The sequence below is a fragment of the Aspergillus glaucus genome (genome assembly GCF_001890805.1).
Source record: "Aspergillus glaucus CBS 516.65 unplaced genomic scaffold ASPGLscaffold_7, whole genome shotgun sequence".
Taxonomy (NCBI): domain Eukaryota; kingdom Fungi; phylum Ascomycota; class Eurotiomycetes; order Eurotiales; family Aspergillaceae; genus Aspergillus; species Aspergillus glaucus.
This window is the reverse complement of record NW_019170459.1, coordinates 880,236-895,126: the sequence shown is the minus strand read 5'-3', so window position 1 is coordinate 895,126 and position 14,891 is coordinate 880,236. Positions and strand designations below refer to the sequence as shown.

The following is a 14,891-nucleotide window of genomic DNA, read 5'->3' as shown; positions in this document are numbered from 1 at the left end:
ACTCGGCCTATAGGGCTGACAGATGCGTGTATGAATAATAATAATAATAACAATAATAATAACAATAATAATAATAACAATATATATATATATATATATAGCCAAAACCTACTCGCCATAAAAATCGCAGAAATTGATATTCTACAACGGGATAGCGAATTTGATAAACTGTAATAAGACCAGGTCTCTCGTTATTTGGAGAAAATCAACTAGGCATCTAGTTGGGGTAGGGCTATAACTAGTGATTGCCTGCTTCGTCCTATCAGTATCAGGCACCGGTACCTAGCGAAGTAAACTTATAAGCCACCACATCGTATATATGTAAAAACAGCTACGGCAAGATGGTCCAGTGGTCTAAGGCTTCGTGTTGAATATCCTATGGTGGTAATGCCGTGTGATATGTGTCAGATGCAATGGCATACATCAAATAATTGATGACAGCAGCAACGTCAAAGCAAGCAATGAACGCACAGCCCAGCAACAAGGGATGGAATGATCCATCTATCATAATTGATCCCTTGCATATCTTTGTTTACTCGGCCTGTACTCCGTACAGAGTACTTACTCTACAGGTCTACTTTTTCGGATTAAGCTAGTCCCGAATTGTAACCCCTGCTTTTCTAGAGGCAGTTCCGAGGGATGCTGATTGGTTAGCCTTGATTAGCCACTTTAAACGGCGTCGTTAGGAACAGTCAAGTGGATATAGAAAATGGGCGTTAATTGGTCCGTACACTGGGCGGGTTCCATGCCTGCATTAGTGGCTTGGCAGTGGGGGGGTGGAATATTCCACAGCAACCACAGGTCTACGGAGTACTTGCTTGTACTATGTACTCTGTACACAGAACGAGTACTCAGCTATTATGTACAGATATACTTATTGAATATACAACACTTGACTACTTGTGTGTACAAGTGACGAGTACTTGTGCAAGTAATGATACTTGCACAAAGGCGATCAAAACAAGTAGCATGCATATGGAATAGACTGCAGATACCCGATTCGCTGCAACACCCCACCATCATGACCAATGACACGTCAAGTAATTCTCGTCATCGACACATGGCTGGTCCACGGACTTTTGCCCCTTTCACCGCCTGTATTAGTATGATGGACTGGTACTTTGCCTAGGAAACACACATGCGGTGTGTACAAGTAGTTGTTTATGCGCTGTTGTCTGTTGTTTATGTTGCTGTTGTTTGTACACCGTAAACTGTCTATTGCTGTACAAAAAAAAAAAAATCATAATTACATAATAGTTAGTTATAACTACTCTGTTTGTCTGAATACCTGATGCCTGAGTGCCTTTAGCATACCGGCCAGAATTGACCAATCAGGATCGGCGTATAACCTCATCGGATTATTTGCGGCTCCTGGCAGTCAAAAAAAAAAAAAAAAAAAAAAAAAAGTATCGGGTGGCCGTCCAGCCGGTCGGGATCTTTTCTCTTCTCGTCGTTCTTCTGTTTTCATCGCCATCTCCATCTCTCCCGTTACTCTCTTCCATATTCCCATCTTCTTCTCTCTTTCCCTATTCCTCTCCTGTATTATCCTAATTTCCTTCTCTTTCTATATTATTAGTATTATATTGGTTTATTATTGTGCTATTATTCTGTGTTATCCTGTTATTACTGCTGTTCTTGTATTGCTTTTTGTCGTTTAATTACTTCTATTCCTACTACCCTATTGCTGTATTACCATGCCTTATAATACTCGTCGCAAGTCCCTCTCTCTCCCCTCGCTGGGCATTCATCTTCCCAGTTCATCGCGCCGGTCTCCTTCGACTGAAAATCACCAGCAACTGCCTCCATCCAAAAAAGTCAAGAGGTCGCACGACTCCCTCTCACTCTCCCCCGAGCCTTCGTCGTCGTCCCAACAAAGCCCCGCTGTGCGCGCCGCCACCTGGGAGCACACGCCACCTCCTTCGCCCATGGACGATGGCCTTGCACCGCGGATCGACACCGAGGGCATCAACGACGATATTGTGGTCGGCGTCATTCACCAACTCGAGAAGACCGCCAACCGCCCGCATCTCGTTAAGGAACTCGCCGCTATTCTCTACACTCTCAACGATAATGTCGCAAAGTGAGTTTTTTTTTTTTTTTATTTTTTTATTTTTTTATTTTTTTTTTTAATTTTTAATTTATCTATAAATACTGACAGTATAGTTCCGCCAACCCCGCCGCTCTCCTCTCGTCGCGACTGAGCGCCTACATGAAGCGTTCCTGGTCCGCCCTGGCGCCTTGTCCTATCGCCAAGGAGCTTATTCCTGTTCATCCTCGAAAGGTCTATTACTATCTTACAACCATGCAGCGCCAGCCATTGCCCGAGAACTCGGACGATATCATGATTCCGTCGGGTATGGTTGGGAAACAGATGACCCCCAGTGTCACTAGTGTGGATCAGGATGATGAGGACATTTTTGCGCATCAACGGTCGCCTAGCCCAGAGGTCGACCTCTCCTCCCCCGACTTCGATGATGAACACATCAATTTGCACGGTCGTCCCGATGGTGCCGCCAGATCCGGCTCCGACTTCCACGCCCATATGCGTCTGATGCACTCTCACCGTGCCGCCTCACCACCGCTCGAGGGTGACGAGAAGGAATTCACGCAAACTGCCAGTGCCGTTCGCGAGCGGGCCTCCGAGCAAAAGGCAAACCAGGGACAGACCGGTGCGGCGCGTTCCGGTATCTCGGAAGGTCTCAGCCAGATGGATGGCATGAACGTTTCTACCTCAAACTCGCATCTCGATGACTCGCCATCTTCGTCGTTTAGCGGCGATCGTGTGTCTGATGATTTCGAGTATGGCGACTATTTCTCGCATTCGGGCGCCCTGGATCAGCAGTCCCCGGCACCCAAGCAACAAAAGGGCCAGGACGATGATGCCGCTTGTGCTTTCCTTGGTACCTCGCCTTCTCCATCTCTCACCTCGGTTGCATCCTCGCTTTCTTCGAGTGCCCCTTCGGATGCCGGCTTGGACACCGAGGACTGTCCCCAGATCGCCCTTCCCGAGGTTGCGCATGTGTCGCCTCTTAAACGGTCGATTGACATGCTCAACAGCGGTCTTCCCGATGTTGATATCAAGATGTCTGATCTGGCCGAGTCCGAGGATAAGGTGGCTATCAAGGCCAGACCCTCGTCGATTATGGACGTTGATACGGCCTTTGATTCGTGGAGAGAATTGCAGAGCCCTGAAACCGTCGAGGTTGATGAGCTCGATGAAATGTTTGGAGAGATCTAAGCGTTGCATTTTTTTTTTTTTTTTTTTTTTTTTTTCCTTTGAACCCAACTCGTCCGCTCACCACTAGAACATTCCGGTTCTTGTGGTTCTACTCATTCTCCGCTTATTACTATTGATTCTCTTATTTACCTGTTGTACATGTCTATATTTCTCTTCTCCATGGCCGGCTGGTTTAGTTGGCAAGATCCTCGATCTGTACATATACTCTTCTGCTTCGATTCTGGTGTTTGTGCCTGTTTTTGCCTGTTTGGTGGTTTTTCTATTTTTATTTTATTCTCCATTCTGGCAATGTGGAGGAACAAGTGATACCAAAAGACTGCGACTGCGAAAAGAAGGAAAAGATTTAGGAGGGCAAAAAAAAAAAACTATACATGATTATACGGAGTACTCTATACGTTGTATTGAACTTGCAAAAAAAAAAAAAAAAAAAAAAAAAAAAAAAAAAAAAAAAAACAAAAACAAAAGAGATAGATTCCAGGGCAGTTGCCCTATGCCTATTATGTTAATGTATCTGACTGATGAACCACTTTCTTTACTCTCTTGTAAACTGGATGTTCCTTGGATTCCCCTGTTGCCACCACTCGCATGACGCGTGGTTCCCGTAAGTTAGTTATGTGGTAGGAAGCTTACTCAACATCTCCGGTTCTCCATTAAACTTCTATTTCTGCCTTTTTTGCCTCTCTTCCTTTCGCGATTGTTCTTCATTCTTCATTTTCAATTTGTTTATATCGAATAGTAGTCCTGCTGGTCAGGATTCATCCCGTCTATTATTTTTTATTGCAATAATTCTTCTGCCGAACAATTACCCGAACGCTGCGATTCTCGGCTTTTTCTCGATAAGCACGACAGCCAACAGGCAACACTCGCCATTCCCTCTCTCTCTCTTACTTTAACTAGTCGCTTTTTCCTATCAACATATCAATTCAATTAAATGGAACCCCCCATAGTCTCCTTTCAAGGCAAAGAAAAGGACGCCTTCGTCCCATCGCGCAACCAAATGCCCCTCCAACAAGCAGACCTCGACACCACCATCCTCCCCACCTCCAACGTCCCCCCTCTCCCAGGAACCGCAGCCTCCTCGATTACCTTGCATCGGACAAATCCACCCCACAGACCGCAGATCACCTCCACGCATTCCGGCACCAAACAATTCTACAACAATGGCAAGGTTCCGATACCCCGCCAGCGCGCAACCATGGCCCCGCGGCATAGTCGAAGAGTTGCTAGGGCTTGTCAGTCGTGTCGGCAACGGAAGACGAAGTGTAGTGGGGATACGCCCGTGTGCAGGCAGTGTAAGGAGTTGAGGATTCAGTGCGATTATCCGGTTTCGTGGAGGGAGAAGACGAATCGGTATGTGGCAACTTTTTTTTGGTAAAATTTTGTTGGGGCTAACTGGATAGGAGACAGGCAATTAGAGGATTTATGCAGCAAAACGCGCGATTATGAAGAGTTGTTGAAGGATATTGAGCATATCGTTGATGGTTCGACGTCGGAGCGCATCAAAGAGGCATTAGACAAGGTTTGATTATACTACTTTTTCTTTTTCTTCCCCTATTTTTACAAGATACCTGACAATATACAGCATGTAGCAGAAGCTGACCGTTCACCCACTGAGCAACAATCGCAGCCTATATCACAAGAAGATATCATAGTCGAACACCCTGACGATATATCCAGCCCTTCATCGATCGGTTCGCTGGAGGCCATTGAGCGTGTTGAAGAGGATCTGAATCGAAACGAAAATACAAGGGCAACGGGTTATATGGGCAAGAATTCCGAAGTGACGTGGATGCAGAGATTGCGAAGAGAGGCAGAACAACGAGCGAAGAAGGAACCAGGCACTTACGAGCCCGATCCTGATAATGAAAGCGAATACGCCCTTCATGCCGGCAATTACCATTTGGACGATATGGAAGTTTCGATCCCTGGTCCGGTTCAGGTTTACGAGGTACCACCGCGGCCGCTGGCGGACAAGCTTTTCGAAGATTATCTGGCGTCGGTTCATCCCTTCTTCCCGATTATTAGCCGCCCATTGTTCAGCATGCAGTATCAATCATTTTATGACAATTCCGGGCGCCCAGGAGATAAGTGGTTGGCTATCCTGAACGTGATATTCGCGATAAGTGCCAAGAGAGCTCATCTCAAACAAGCGCCGGGGCAAGGTGAAGAACACGACCACTTGGTGTATTTGACTCGGGCTCGGATCCTGAGTATGAATGGTGATGTGCTGTTCAGTCATCCAGACCTTCAGCAAATCCAAGTGGAAGGTTTGATAGCGTTTTATTTAATCTCATCCGATCAGGTCAACAGGTGAGTTTTAGGTCTCCCTAGGCTCGTTCATTCCTCAAAACTGACCCCTTCTTAGAGCTTGGAGGATCGCAGCATTGGCGATTCGTTCCGCGATTACCCTCGGCATCAACATGAAAAACACCAGCGATTTTACGGCCAGCATCTCCAAGGAATCGCGCAATCGAGTTTGGTGGTGTTTATACACCCTCGAGCATCTACTAGGGATAATGACCGGCCGGGCGACATGCATTTTGGATGGCGTCTGCACGACTCCACTGCCTCTCCCGTTTGAGGGGGATCAGCTACAGGAGCCACTGGCAGCCAAACTTCTTAACGACCTGAGTCTACGCGAAGATTTTGTAGGAAATGCTATTGCGAGTTCTTTTATTCACCAAATATCCTCGAATCCTCCTGGGGGCAAGGATGCTAAATATACCGATACACCCCGAGATGTGACTTGGTTGAAGAGCCTGCCTCCTAACAATGCGCTTTGCTTCCTTTACTATGCCGACTTGGCGGTCATCTCCCAAGAGATTGTCAATCGAGTTTATTCACCCGACTGCGCCATGGTGCCGTGGGCACACATTGAGAATCGGATTGGAGTGTTGAGGTCACGGCTCGACCTCTGGTTTGCGGGTCTTCACCCAAAATTCGATTTTACGCGCAAAGACGACGAAGGGCCCGATTTACTTCGGGCCAAACTGTTTTTGGCTTTTCATTTCTACAGCTCCCGGATTACGCTCGGGCGTCCGTGCCTTTGCCGTCGCGGTGCGCACCAAAGTGGTCAAGGCAATGGGAAGCCAGCATTTAGTCACGTCATGGCTATGATATCCCTGGATTCTGCTAGTAAGATGTTGGATTTGATTCCGGACCAGGCGGATGCGATTCAACTGTACGAAATAGGGCCTTGGTGGTGCGTACTGCACTGTCTTGTGCAGGCTGTGACAGTCCTCTTGCTTGAGTTGTCGTTTGGAAGCATCCATATTCCCGAAGAGGAGCAGAACATCCTCACAATGGCGAAGAAGGGGATTCACTGGCTCCACTCCATGTCTGAATTTAGCACTGCGTCGCGTCGCGCATGGCAGTTGTGCGATATGAACCTGCGGAAGATTGCCCAGGGAATGGATTACGATGTAAGCCATATGCCAACCTTCGACTTCGGTGCAGGTGAGGTGATCAACGGCCATAAGGATCAGCTGAACGATTTCTTCAAAACTAACGGCATCGACAAAGCCGCCCATCAAAATAACGGGCAGTTGCCGGATAGACCGGATTTGCCGCCTGGTGCGGCGGATTCTACGATTATGCCTGATGGTGTAGGCCCGGCTCCTGGCATTGGGCTTGATGGGACTGATGTCTTTTTCCCATATGATCCGATCAATGGGGAGTTTGTTCGATCTTATTTCCCGACTTTTTATACGGATGAGAATCAGGATGAGTGGGGTTTCTAACCGCCAACATCTGTATCAGTATTTTTTAGGTTTGTTTCTTTACTGCCCGGTCCTGGTGACCAGGTCCTTTCTTTCTTTGCTACTTTTAAAGGGATGTTATACACTTTTTCTACACAGGCACATATACACGGTATTGTCCGTTGCGTGTCTCATTTTCTTTGTTACAGGGAACCAGGAATGGATAGACGGATATGGGACTATCGGTTGGACGGTAATTCAGGCGCGTTTTGGTATATGATCTGTATGTTTGTATTTACTTTGAGATACCTGATGATTCGATGAATGCAATTACCAATACGAGTATATAAGAATGCAGAAGTAAAAGTAAAAGTTACTGGTATCATGTCTAAACAAACAAAAAATCTAGCCAACCCTTATACACATATTCATACAAACAAACATACATACACCAACACCATGAATCATCATACATCAGCATCAGCATAAACTCACCGCTCATCCATCAACCTCTGCGCCTCCACAAACCCCCTAATCCTCTCCTTCTCCCTCTCCCTCTCCGCGACCTCCTCGCGATGCCTAACCCTCTCCCTCGTCCTCATCCTCTTCAAATGATCAAACACCTCCCGATTAATCTCCTCCTCCGGCAACCGCAGCACCTGGAACTGCCGCACACACCACTCCATGATCTTTTCTATCTCACGCTTCGTTGCCTGGTTTGAGGGGGAGTCGGGGAGTGCAGATCCCGAGGAGGGCAAGGAGTGTCCTGCGGCTAGTGCGTCGACGGCAGCGAGTTCGAGACTTGTTAGGTACTGTGTGAAATGCGCGTATTCCTTCGCTGCGCCTTGTGCGATGACGCGGACGGTGTTGAGGTTCGGCGAGACGACTTTCTCGTTTAACTGTTTTCGCCAGGGCGCGTTGAAATTCGGATCGCCGCGGCGGTGGTCCCGCTCGAAGGTCTCGTATAGTCGCCAGATACCGCCTTCGTGGTAGCGGGTGTGTTTTGGGGACTGCGAGGGTTCGAGACACCATTTGTCCCAGAGGGATTTGGCGGCTGCGCTGCCTTGGGTGTCGACAACGGCGGAGAGGAGGTAGTGGAAGGCGATTGGGGAGATGAAGGGGGTTGAGTGGCGGGAGCGGGGGTTTTGGTGTTGGTGGGTGTGGAAGGTGGATTGGGCGGCGATGTCGGCGAGGGGGCCTGGGAGGGAGAGGAAGATGCGGTAGATGGAGCGGAGGGTGCGGAGTTGGGCTTTGTTTCCTGTGCGTTGGCTGAGGTCGTTGAAGTCGCCGTTTAGGATGCGGGTGAGGATGGTTTTTGCTTTGTGGAGGGATTGGAGTTTTTCGTCGGGGGTTGCATGGTTAGAGGGTTTGTGGAGGGTGCGTTCCATGCGTAGGATGCTGCCGGCTAGGAGCATGATGTTGCCGTGGCCCCAGGATTTGAGGCGGTGGTTGCGGATGTATTCGAGCATGAGGGTGACGCGGTCCCAGTCGCCTGTTAGGATGCGGAAGCTGACGAGGGCTCGGAGGGTGTTTAGGGAGTAGGGTTGGGATAGTGAGGAGACGACTTGTTTTTGGAGTCCGATGTTTCCTGTGGCACCTGCGTAGCGGAGGAGGGAGGGTGCGAGGGTCTGGTTTCCGTATTCGCTGCGTCGGATTGGCGGGCCGTCTAGGTCGTTGGAGAAGAGGAGCCAGTTGGCGAAAGGGTATGCTTTGGTTATTGTCGCGAGGTCCACTAGCTGCGCGTATGTTACGTTGGACACCTGCGGGATTGATGTCTCTGGCTTTCCATGTTCGAGTTCGCGAGTGCGCTTGTCTGCCACAGGGATATCGTCAGGGTCGGATTGCTTAAGCCGTTTTAAGAACTCCTGGATATGTCGTGATTTGCTTGTATCGATAGCTTCTTGCAAGAAGCCAAAAGAGCTAAAAGCCAGTCCCGCTTGGCGTTGAACAGCATATGACCTGACAACGTATTCTGTCAGGCCGCGAAACGCACAAGTCTCCTCATATAACTGCGACGGAGTCAACCACTCCAGGTCCCCTTCACCTTCAACAACTAGAGATCCATCGTTCCATGGGCCAACCACATGGGGGCTACTGCGTAGGAACTTTCCCGTCGAATGAGGGTCTGCATTAATGTCTAATCCAGCGGATTGAAGGACGCGGGCAGTGAGCCAGTTGTGTTCCTTGGTAGTTGGCTGCAGTTCTTTCGTCGACTCAGGAGCTTCGACTAGCGCATCGACACGAGAAATAACCTCCGACAGCTCAGTGGGTGATAACCCACGGTAACCCAATCCCCGGTACACAAAGTTGACAAAACAGTCTCGCAACGATGCGGCAACCTCAGTGCTAATCGTCCGTTTCGCCAGGCCGTGGAAAATAGTGTTGCGCTTCTGTCCCGTTTGTTGTTGAACGGGGGCATCATCGCCAGGACGGCGCCAGAACTGTTCCGTGTCAATGCTAGTATTTTCGACAACGGCCGCGCCTCCGTCGCGCAGAAGAGGCTCCCAGCTCTGAAAGCTCCAGGCCAGATCATCCGTGCGCGCTTTCATCTGCTCTAATAACCATAGCCCTTCCCTGACATAGCCATGCTCAATACAGCACCACAGTATAAGCTCCAGCCATATCTCTGGCCCTAGGTCTCGTATACCCATTTTGAACGGGACATATGGAGATTTCACGCCCATCTCGGCCGCTTTGGCCGCAACTTCCGCTTCGTGGACCCCCCAAGCCGTCTCCGACAGAACATTCATGATATGGGTTGATAGCAAATGCATCCCTGGAGGCCGATACGTCGCCAGGTTGGGATCTGGGTTCGCACATTTGTAGATGTTGTCCGATATGGCGCCGGAATGGTGCAAACGGGCCAAGGTACGGAAGACAAAGGACATGCCCAACTTCAACTCATCGGGAGATCGATCCGCTGCCTGTAAAACAATAGAACCTAAGCTCTGCCACACCTGTGACATAAGAAGCTCTGAAAAATCATTTGCAAATGACCGCTGTGTCAAATCTCTAAAAGTTGGTGTTTTCGATTCAGGGCTTTTCTTGACCTTAACATTCGTCAGCAATGGAGCATGCCTTGTAAGTCTCTCCAAAGTAAAGCCGGCATCAGAGCCCCAATCCAGACTTGACAGAGACACCCGAGTTGGATGCCGGGTACCATCCGCCGCATCCAGCAACACATTCAACAAATTGTGTACATCAGACCACCGGTTCAACCCATATCCAAGATGACTCAGAAGATCGAGTTTGCCGTAAAACCTCGCATAGGACAAGATTGTAGCTAGTCCATGGGCTCGCGCGTACAAATCCTCGGTTTCGTCCTCGCGCAACGACGGCGTAAGGTACTTATCCAGCGACGGAATCCAAGAATTCGGGTCCTTCTGCTGCTTTATCCCATATACTGGACACTTCGGCGGCATACCCGTCACATAACTCTCGAATAGCTTGCTGTGCTTCGCAGCACTAGCAGCGCTGGCGGAAAACGGGCGACTCCATTGTCGCCGGCTCGAAGGCCCCCCGTCGAGGGGGGAACGTAACCGGTTCTGGAAAACGAAGGCAGGGCGGTGTAGCGAGCAGGAGGTCCTGCGGCTTCGACAAAGCAGTTGTCTTGGGCAGAGGCACCTTTTCATGACACGGCGGGGGAGGATCTAGCGGACGAGCGAGACCGGCGGGAAAGGAATCGAGATGATCGATGGAATCGGGGAGAACGGGGAGGTCTGTGGCGCATATCCCATTATTCATCGGCACCGCATAGCTCTCGGACTGCACAGAATGACAATGGCCTTGCTGTTGCGTTGGTGAACTGGTCGTCGGAGTTCCAAAAGATTTCATCGCTTTCCGCGACCAAAAGTTTTGCTTAGTCATCTAGGTCTAGCCAATCACAATGAAGACAATGGAATTGTATATCAAGAGTCTAACCGGATCTATCTGGGAATTCGATGCTTGATTTTCTTTGGTATTCAAAAAGTATTGTCCATTAAAACAACAGGATCTATCAAAGAAACATAACATAGCATGGACCAGCACACTATTTACCGATCCAGCAGTCTAACCAACAACCATCCATCCTTATCCTTCACTTCATTTAGACATCAACCGGCTTAATCTGACGGGCATGGATACGCTCGGATCCTTTGGCCGGAGGAGTTGGGCCACCTTTGGCCGAGCTCGAAGGTGTCTCGCTGCAGAGAGGAAGACTAGACGAAGCACTAAGTGAAGCACTAAGCGAAGCACTAAGCGAAGCACTAAGCGAAGGCCCGCCAGTCATGGAGGCACGAGGCAAGCAGGAAGGAGTAGAGGTGCCCGAGGGCTGCGATGATGTTAGCTAACTATGCTATTTCCTTTCCTTCATACATTGCTGGAGCAATCTTACCTTCGGGGCAGACGAAGAACTACTCTCAGCAGTGACGGAAGGGACGAGGCAAAGAGCAGCGGCTCCTAGAACAGCGAAAGTCTTCATGGTGATGCGATTCGAAAAGGACTGGTGGGAGAATGCAAGGGGAGTGATCAAGGTAGTTTTTGTAGAATAGATCTGTGGATGAAAAGACAATGATCCCTCGAGCTTGAGGGACGGACTGCTATATATCGACCATAGGGCCATCTACACGCGTACGCCACGAGCTTGCATTAACCATGAGTTGTTTCGAATATTGGTCCAGAACAAGAGCACTCTATCCACCGAGGCAAGATTTACAGCCTGAATTTCCCCAAGGGGAAGTCAAAGATACGAGATCGGAGTGTCCCTGACATAAGCTTGAGCTTGCGTGGTCGAGATAGCCGGTTAGAAAGCGTCTAATTTGACAACCCAGAGGCAAACTGCTGGGTCAACCCTGAGTCCAGACCATTAGGAGCAATTCTTCTGTCGATCGATTTGCGTGGACGAACATGAGGGTGGCAATAGCGCGGAACCATGGAAGAGATATCCAGGGATGCAGAAGACAAATCGTGCAAACAGTTTATTAACAGTGAAAGTTCAAATGGTATCAATTATCAAATACAAATCCAATATTGACCAGAGCGCCAGAGAGAATATCAACCGGAAGAGACCAAAGACCAGGAAGTAGTAGCCGAAAACACCCATGCTCCTTCGCACCATAGGAAACCCGCCTAGAGAGCACCTCTATACAACCAATGCAGGAAAATAGCAGAACTGGAACGGATCGTGATTCGTGAAAAGACCGGGAATACCAAACAGAAGGCAAAAATATCGTCGTATCAGTCGCATTCACTCGTCAAAGTCCATCTCATCGGCTGGTTGTAGGTCTCCGCCAAGTTCTTGTTCCACTTCGTCGACCACGAAACTCTCGTAGTCTTCCAGACCCTTCTGGACATGAACCTTGAATCGGATGACGTCGTTCAACATGCTCTCCACATTCGTGTGCAGTTCCTCTCGGAGGGCATTGGCTCGCAGCGTTAGTTGTTCGTACTCGATGTTGGTGTTCATCTCGCGCTGTTCCATCAATTGCACACTTTCGCTCAATGTGGCCCGCATCTTGGCCAGCTCCTTCTCCATCTTCTCAATTTGCGCATCCGATGCGAGCTTCTGTGTGGTTGTAATCTCCTTGGTGCGTTCGAATTCCTCTTCGGCGGCGCGTCGCCTGTGTTCAAGAGCCTCGACCTCGCTGCGCTTCTCATCCATGGCCTCCTTGATGTTGTCCAGCAGGTTCCGTCGCTCCATATCATCATCGATGGCATTCTTGCGGCGTTCGTTGATCTCCTTACGCAGGTTCTGCAGGTTGCTACGGATGATTCCCCGGAGGTCCAGGTTCAGCAAGTGTGCCGGGTGGTAGCCGGTGAACGGGTCTGCCAGCAGTCGATCGCCTTCGGTCGATATCCGGTTTCCGCCGCCGATTTGAGACGCAGAGAAACTGTTCTCATTGACATTGAGACTGAGTTCAAACTCAACTCCCTTTGCGTTTACGGCGGACGAGGGAATCAAGCTTGTCTGGTAGCCAAGAGTATTGTAGGCCTTGACAATTTCCTCCAGATCCTCAAGCTTTTGACTGGCTTCGGCTTCCTTTTCCATGATCCGCGCATTTCCTTCTTCCAGCCGGACCATCGTATCATCAAGACTCCTCTGGAGCCGCTCCCGTTCCGTATTCATCCGGTCAATATCCTGGGTGGTGATACCTTGCCGGTCAACACTGGCTTGGAGACCAATACGCTCCTCTTCTGCCGCCTGCAGCTCCGTGTCGGTCTTTTTCACTTCCTCGTCAAGAAAATTGATACGCGTCTCATATTTCTCGATCTTTCCCTGCACGTTCTGAATGTAGTCCTCGAACTTTCTCTTGTCGTCCTCCAAAATTCGGAAATGCTTGTCCAACTTGGCCATATCCGGCGCGCTCTTCTCCATCTCCTCAATTTGATCGCGTAGAGATCGGTTTTCCGTTTCCAATGCCTGCATTTCTTGAACATACTTCTCGTTGCCCCTCTCGAATTCTTCGGACATGGATTCTACATGAGGAACCAGTCTTTGCCCGGCGGTTTCATCGTCCTCTTCCTCCCCGCCCTGTAACCAGTCATGGTAAGCGCCTGTCAAAAAGCGGAAGATTATGCGGTCCCCAGAAACGTCCACACCAGCCTCCGCACAAGCTTCATCATAATCGCCCAGAATGAACCTGTCCATCATTTGCGCCAACTGCATCAGCCAATGCAACATCGCCAAAAATGTCGGCCAGTTCTGACCACCAACAGCGGTAATCTGTGATTTTGTGATGCCCTTTTCATAAGGATACCGCAGTTGTTTTAAAATCGGTGGCACCTCCGCGTCCATACTCTTCATAAACCTATATCCGGGATCAACCCGATGGTACAGCCATTGGAAAATGTAGTTGAAATCTTTCTGAGTCGGCGAACGGAGCGTGTTTTGTCCCAACGAGTGCTTCATCTCCAATTCAAAATTGTTTTGGGTCAAGTATTCCAAAAGCTCCTGCCCAATGCGTGCCTGGAAAGATCTGTCTCTAATCGGTCGCGGGTCCCTTGGCACACCGGCCACCGAAGGAGTCTGAGTAAAGAACGACTGGTGACCCATCGGACCGCCCGTAGACGGTCGCGAAAAGACGCTGCTCCTCCGCTGTAGACTTTGAGAAGCCGATGACGACATAGGTTGCCCTGGGGCAAAGCTGGGACGTCCGACACTGGGGCCATGGAACATGTTACTCGACACGGATCGCCTAACGGAGGAAAGACCGGCATCGGCACCAAATGCCCCCCCTGACGAGGAACGTGTAAAGTTAGGTTGCGATGGTCGACTGGCAGAATTCACCAACGACATGCGCGTATGCTGGGAGGTGAAGGGAGCGTTGAATCCGCCAATGGAACTGGTGCGCTTCAGGGCCGACGAGGGTTGAGGGAGCGCTGAATAATTCTGGACGCTCCCCAGAGTCTGCATCATTGATAAGTGTTAGTTGACGTTGATATTGAATCATAATTTTTGCAAGCTTTAAGCCGTAAGGGGGAGGTGAATGAGGGGATCGGATACCTCGCGGGGCCGCTTGATGCTAAACAGCCCGGTGTCCTGCGACATGGTGACAAGGAAGCCGCAACGGCGGCCTTTGTGAGATAACCAAAGAGTCAAAAAAGGACGCAAAAAGGTTGTAAAACAATGTCGCAAAAGGGCGACGACTGAGCCGTATATCCTGCTTTCCAACAACAGGCACTCCTAAAGCAGCGCGGGGTCTGGCGTCCGTTTGGGCGAGAAAAATCAAAGAAAACAAAGTGAAGTCGGAGATGTAAACAGACCGAGAACGGCAGGCGGTAGCCTGTATCCCACGTGATTTAAATCAGGTGATCTTTATCACATGACTCTGGGGAAGCTGTACCGATACGGCAATAGTACCGTAACGTGACCGCAACGCAAGTTCCGAGGTCCAATCGCCAGCCAGCCGTCGCCGACAGCGACTCGTCCGTCTCCGTCTCCGTCGCCTCTCGTGTTATCTTTCTCTCTCTCTCTC

The 14,891-nt window shown here is 49.6% G+C and overlaps 5 protein-coding genes across 5 annotated transcripts; 2 read left to right on the top strand and 3 right to left on the bottom strand.

Moving 5' to 3' along the window:
- Positions 1–1,494: 1,494 nt before the first annotated feature.
- ASPGLDRAFT_147261 (uncharacterized protein) lies at positions 1,495–3,273 on the top strand. Its single transcript, XM_022541916.1, has 2 exons — positions 1,495–2,080; positions 2,164–3,273. The coding sequence occupies exons 1-2, from the start codon at positions 1,695–1,697 to the stop codon at positions 3,236–3,238; spliced, it is 1,461 nt and encodes a 486-aa protein (XP_022402408.1). The 5' UTR covers positions 1,495–1,694; the 3' UTR covers positions 3,239–3,273.
- A 962-nt stretch (positions 3,274–4,235) lies between these two features.
- On the top strand, positions 4,236–7,280 carry ASPGLDRAFT_169126 (uncharacterized protein; the record flags this gene model as incomplete). Its single annotated transcript, XM_022542684.1, has 4 exons — positions 4,236–4,588; positions 4,646–4,757; positions 4,821–5,548; positions 5,604–7,280. The coding sequence occupies 4 exons, from the start codon at positions 4,236–4,238 to the stop codon at positions 6,976–6,978; spliced, it is 2,568 nt and encodes an 855-aa protein (XP_022402407.1). The 3' UTR covers positions 6,979–7,280.
- A 147-nt stretch (positions 7,281–7,427) lies between these two features.
- On the bottom strand, positions 7,428–10,568 carry ASPGLDRAFT_123309 (uncharacterized protein; the record flags this gene model as incomplete). The annotated part of the gene is made up of 2 exons (XM_022540389.1): positions 7,428–7,649; positions 7,722–10,568. The coding sequence occupies 2 exons, from the start codon at positions 10,566–10,568 to the stop codon at positions 7,428–7,430; spliced, it is 3,069 nt and encodes a 1,022-aa protein (XP_022402406.1).
- Positions 10,569–10,866: 298 nt separating this feature from the next.
- ASPGLDRAFT_57060 (uncharacterized protein) lies at positions 10,867–11,573 on the bottom strand. The gene is made up of 2 exons (XM_022548229.1): positions 11,312–11,573; positions 10,867–11,248 (listed from the first exon to the last, which is right to left on the bottom strand). The coding sequence occupies exons 1-2, from the start codon at positions 11,537–11,539 to the stop codon at positions 11,024–11,026; spliced, it is 453 nt and encodes a 150-aa protein (XP_022402405.1). The 5' UTR covers positions 11,540–11,573; the 3' UTR covers positions 10,867–11,023.
- Positions 11,574–11,853: 280 nt separating this feature from the next.
- Positions 11,854–14,679, bottom strand: ASPGLDRAFT_1383798 (kinetochore-associated Ndc80 complex subunit NDC80). The gene is made up of 3 exons (XM_022541604.1): positions 14,420–14,679; positions 13,337–14,323; positions 11,854–13,285 (listed from the first exon to the last, which is right to left on the bottom strand). The coding sequence occupies exons 1-3, from the start codon at positions 14,462–14,464 to the stop codon at positions 12,164–12,166; spliced, it is 2,154 nt and encodes a 717-aa protein (XP_022402404.1). The 5' UTR covers positions 14,465–14,679; the 3' UTR covers positions 11,854–12,163.
- Between the last annotated feature and the right edge of the window lie 212 nt (positions 14,680–14,891).